This window comes from Populus alba, chromosome 2 (genome assembly GCF_005239225.2).
Source record: "Populus alba chromosome 2, ASM523922v2, whole genome shotgun sequence".
NCBI lineage: Eukaryota > Viridiplantae > Streptophyta > Magnoliopsida > Malpighiales > Salicaceae > Populus > Populus alba.
Window position 1 is genome coordinate 9,127,618 of NC_133285.1, and position 4,525 is coordinate 9,132,142.

Here is a 4,525-nt window from a genome sequence, read left to right on the forward strand (position 1 = left end):
AGTGTTATCCACAGTAAAACATGTGGGGGTGAATATTATATATGCACAATATTCACCCTACACATTTTAATTTATTCAGGGTGAATCTGCACCATAAACTTAATTCAATTAATATTTTTCCCCGTAAATTTATAGCAATCCTTTAAAAAAAAAATAAACAAAGTCATCTACAATAAAACAGGAAGAGGCTAACAATTCGGCCACATAGTATTTATCTCACACATTTCCTCGTAGCATAAAAAAAATAACAGTTTTTTTTTATACGGTTCAGGTAATTCAGTACATTTTACCGGTTGGTATTGCTATATATTGCAATAGCCACTCCAGCAATCTTGAAAAAAAGTAAGCTAAAAGGTTACATTATTTAAAAAAAAAAAAAAACTCACTACCTCATCAAAGGGGAAATTTATCTCGGCCAGCACCAAAGGAGACTTTGAACACACCATCATCTCTCTTTCAATAATGACGAGGCGGGAATAATGAACGCGCAGCCTAACTCTATTAAGCAAAGAATTCCGGATTGTCAAATGGGAAACTGGTGTCAAAATCTACATAATCGATAGAGATATCCAAATCTCTGATTGGCGAATTGGTGACCGAAGTCGGGGCTGACATTTTCTCGGTGGTGAGTTCACACCCTCGGGTTTGCACGTTTTGGGAACCTATTCCAAAGCTGTTCATATGACATGGTGACACTGAGAAATAGTTGGATTCGGACGTTGCAGGAGATATAAATGCTGGAGAAAAGCCACCAAAGATGCTGTTTTCAATCATGGACTCAGTGAAAATATTGTTTTCCTCGTTTTCATTCCCAGGTGACGTACATGGGAAGGAAAAGAATGGGAAAATGCCGTCCTTGGAGCCCAAGTCCTCGTTTTTAACTTGATTACAGTCTAATCCAAAGTGACGAGATGTCTCCTTTGATGGCTTTGGTTTCTCTTCATGGTGCTGCTGCTGGCAATGATATTTACTCTGTTTCGAGAAATCATTTTCCAGTGAAGGCGACACCACGGGCGGAGGAGAGGCTTGGTTACATGTATGCCTTCCTCGATAGGTCACTTCAAAAATTGATTGGTTCTCATCAGATCTTTGCACTTGCTTCGTGGCCAGACAACCTTGTGAATGACGGTGAGTGCATCTGTAGTATCCTCTGCGATTTGCAACACCAGTTAATGTTAAAATGATTCTATATAAACCTAATCAAATGGATTAATAAGATGATTAACACATGCTTAATGGTTATCGAAGTCATAGCTATCAAAAAAAACTATCTTAACGATGATTAAAACATCATCATGTCATATGTTATATGAACAGGATGCTATCGAAAAATCATTTGAATTGCTTGAATGAGTAAAGAAAACTTGGATTAAAGAAAAAAAATCAGGTAATTAAATATTCATTGATGATGATGGTAATCTCAATTTGTAGCTACTGAATTTGAATACAAAAATAAAAGAGTTTTAATTGCTATTATATTGTGTATGGTACGGCAACAAGTCTCTTTTCCTAGCGACTTTAATGACGAGAGCAGTCGGGACACGGCCTCACGCTTTAAATTGGAGTCACACCAGGTAGATAAGGTCTGGTGCCGAGCAATTATGACATTTTTCAAGAAGCTGTCGTCCAATTGGAGAGTTTTTCTTCTCCCCGTTTTATACGTGGAGATAACATGATTTAGAATGCGAAAGAACATGTCTCGGACTCTCACCTTGGAAAAGTAGCTCCGAGAATATCTTTTTGCCCGTATTTCCTCCAGCTATGACCGTCATCAAGTGGTCCTTCTAGGCCAGTCCCTGGACAAACCTTCACTTGCTCCGTCCGTCGAGGTTGTGTCTTTCTACAGCGGCACACAATTCACAATTAATTCTAAGTTGGATCATAACAGTTAACCTAAAACGCAAACCTAGTAAGTAGTAAAAATATAGCAATTAAAAAAGAAAAGAAAGGGTTCTTACCTCTTCTTGTTAGCATCTTTGTTCCATTCCTCCTTGCAATCTTGATCGGAGACTTCACTCCAAGGACTACTGTTGGAAAATGAATGCGGTGATTCCATTATGCCAATTGTGGGCTTTGGTTGATCAGCAACTAAAGTACCGCGATTTAGCACTGAAAGTGCTTTCTCGTAAGAAGAAAGTATCTTCTCAACTAGGGATTGACGTGCTTCAAGGGATGAGGAAGGGTTAAGATGGTTCCTGAGCTGTTTTGCTAGCTCTTTCCCTTGAGCTAGCTCACTAATTAGAGTCTTTTGCTCCCACTCCACGGACTTTTCCATTCAGAAAATGCAATAAGTGCAGTACAACTGTGCTTTTCAAGAGCTAAGTTGTGAATGGATTTGGGTCCAATTGAGGTGCAAATTAAGTAATAAGATGGAGGAAGGTTATTCCATCAAGAGCACTGAGCTTTGCGCTCTCAAGTGTACGTAGCTAGAATGAGATCCTGGCTATGTGAGCAAAGGAGAGGTACAGAAAGAGGCGATGGTAAGGCTTTGGATTGAAGCATCAAAAGCAACAAACATAGAACTGAATTAAGAAAGAGAAGTCTGTGTCTAGTTTTAAATAGAGATCAAATTAAACGAGCCGAAATAGCAACAGGGTTTTGTGAGATCACTTGCTAAAACAGAGAAAACGAGACAAAATGTGGGAGTAGAAAATGACCTGAAATGACAGACTGGTGAGATATAAATGTAAAGAGAGAGATGATAAAGCTATCTGTATGTAAGAAAGGTAAAGATTTTTGTTGCCGATCAAGAAGCTGTGAGGAAGAGGGAGATTTAAGGTAGGGAAAGGGGAAGGAAGAGAGACAACCTCTTGACCGGAGAAAAAGATTGTTTTTTCACTCACTCACAAAGCAGTGGGGCCGGTTTCTTTCTTGATGGAGGTTGATAGAAAGGAGAGTGTGAGAGAAAGATTCAATTTCTGACCATTTCAAACACACAGACGTAGTCACCAATCACTACTTCTCACTCTCGACTTCTACCCTTTTATTTATTGTACTGATTCAGTGCTCAGCAACAACGCGGAAGGAGGTTTGGATATTCTCGGCGGTCTCGTTCTTGCTTCATGGTTCACACTGTCCATTTACACTAAGGCTCCGTTTGTTTGCAGGAAAGTTGTTTTCTTTTGGAAAGTGAATTCCGGGGAAAGTAAATTCCTGGAAAGTGAATTCCGAGAAAGTATTTTCCGATGTTTGGCAGTATTATGAAAAATGAACTGGAAAACACTTTCCAGTGTTTGTTTGTGTTATGGAAAATAAACTGGAAAATAATTTATTAATGAATTAATTTTTTTTTTAGGTTTATCTAATATATATAAAATATTTAATCACTTACAATAAAAAAATAAAATATAAAAAGTATAATGATGAATTTTTTTTATTATATCCTATATTCATACATAGTTAATTTTATAAAAATATAACTATATATGTAATATCATATTATAGAGAAATAAGCTTGTAAAATATTTTTTACGTAAAACCATGTAATATATTTTTTTTTTCAATTTTAAAAGCTTAAAATAACTTCTTTTTTTTCATATGAAGAAAGCCAAATTAGTTTATGGTATTAAAGTAAGAGTTAGATATTTGGGTTTTTTTTGGTATGAAGATTTTTTAAAAAGATAAATAAAAACAAAAATATTTTGATGGGTTGTTTGGATAAAGATTTTTTTTGTTTTTTTTTACAGGTATAGGCAATTATCCCTTTAATATCCCCTTAATATATATCAAATAAGCATTTATAAATAAAAATAAATAAATTACATAAAACAAAAGCATGCATAAATATTAAGTTTTGGTTCAAATTCATACATATTAGTTCAAATTCACAAACATAAACATACTAGACCGAATTAAACAAGTAAATATACTTGCCAAAAAACTAACATAAACTTTCTTATCATAGTGAAATCATCTAGCAATCAGGCCTGTAGCAGTGTTGTTTCACAAAATTATAAACCCAAATTTTCCTCAAATTAGCATTTTTTGCCAAAAATGCTTTTGCCAACATTTCATTTTGGACCAAGTGATCAAAAGCATCACCAAGAGCGATCTCCTCAAAGCCTTCAACTTTCATCACTTCTGTATATAGCTCATTAACATCAAGTTGATTTTTGCTTAGGCTTTGAATTGCAAGCGCTACATCTCCAATCTTTTTAGACAACTTTTCAACACTATCATCTTCATCCATTCGATATCTCTTCTTATGTTGCCTCTTTTGGGTATTAGATGAAGATGTCTCTTTACCTTTTGAAGTTTCTTCATATTCTCCTTCATTTTCAATTGAAATAAATTGCTCTTCAATGTTCTCTTCCAGGTTGATATCAGCATATGATTTGGCATAATTTCCAGTTGCCATGTCTTTCCCAACAACAATTGTCATTGCTTCATACATATCAAGTTTTTTGTTGAGATACTTGTCATGATTCGGATGGGCCTGTTCATAAAAATTAGAATATATAATTTTCAGTTCCTTATATAAAGTTTTGGAAACAAAAGTAAATGTAAAATTACATAGAATACACTA

General features: G+C 35.2%; 1 protein-coding gene across 1 annotated transcript; it reads right to left on the reverse strand.

Annotated features, from left to right (window-relative positions):
* Positions 1–236: 236 nt before the first annotated feature.
* LOC118057700 (probable WRKY transcription factor 46) lies at positions 237–2,923 on the reverse strand. Its single transcript, XM_035070353.2, has 3 exons — positions 1,959–2,923; positions 1,712–1,840; positions 237–1,150 (listed from the first exon to the last, which is right to left on the reverse strand). The coding sequence occupies exons 1-3, from the start codon at positions 2,273–2,275 to the stop codon at positions 502–504; spliced, it is 1,095 nt and encodes a 364-aa protein (XP_034926244.1). The 5' UTR covers positions 2,276–2,923; the 3' UTR covers positions 237–501.
* Between the last annotated feature and the right edge of the window lie 1,602 nt (positions 2,924–4,525).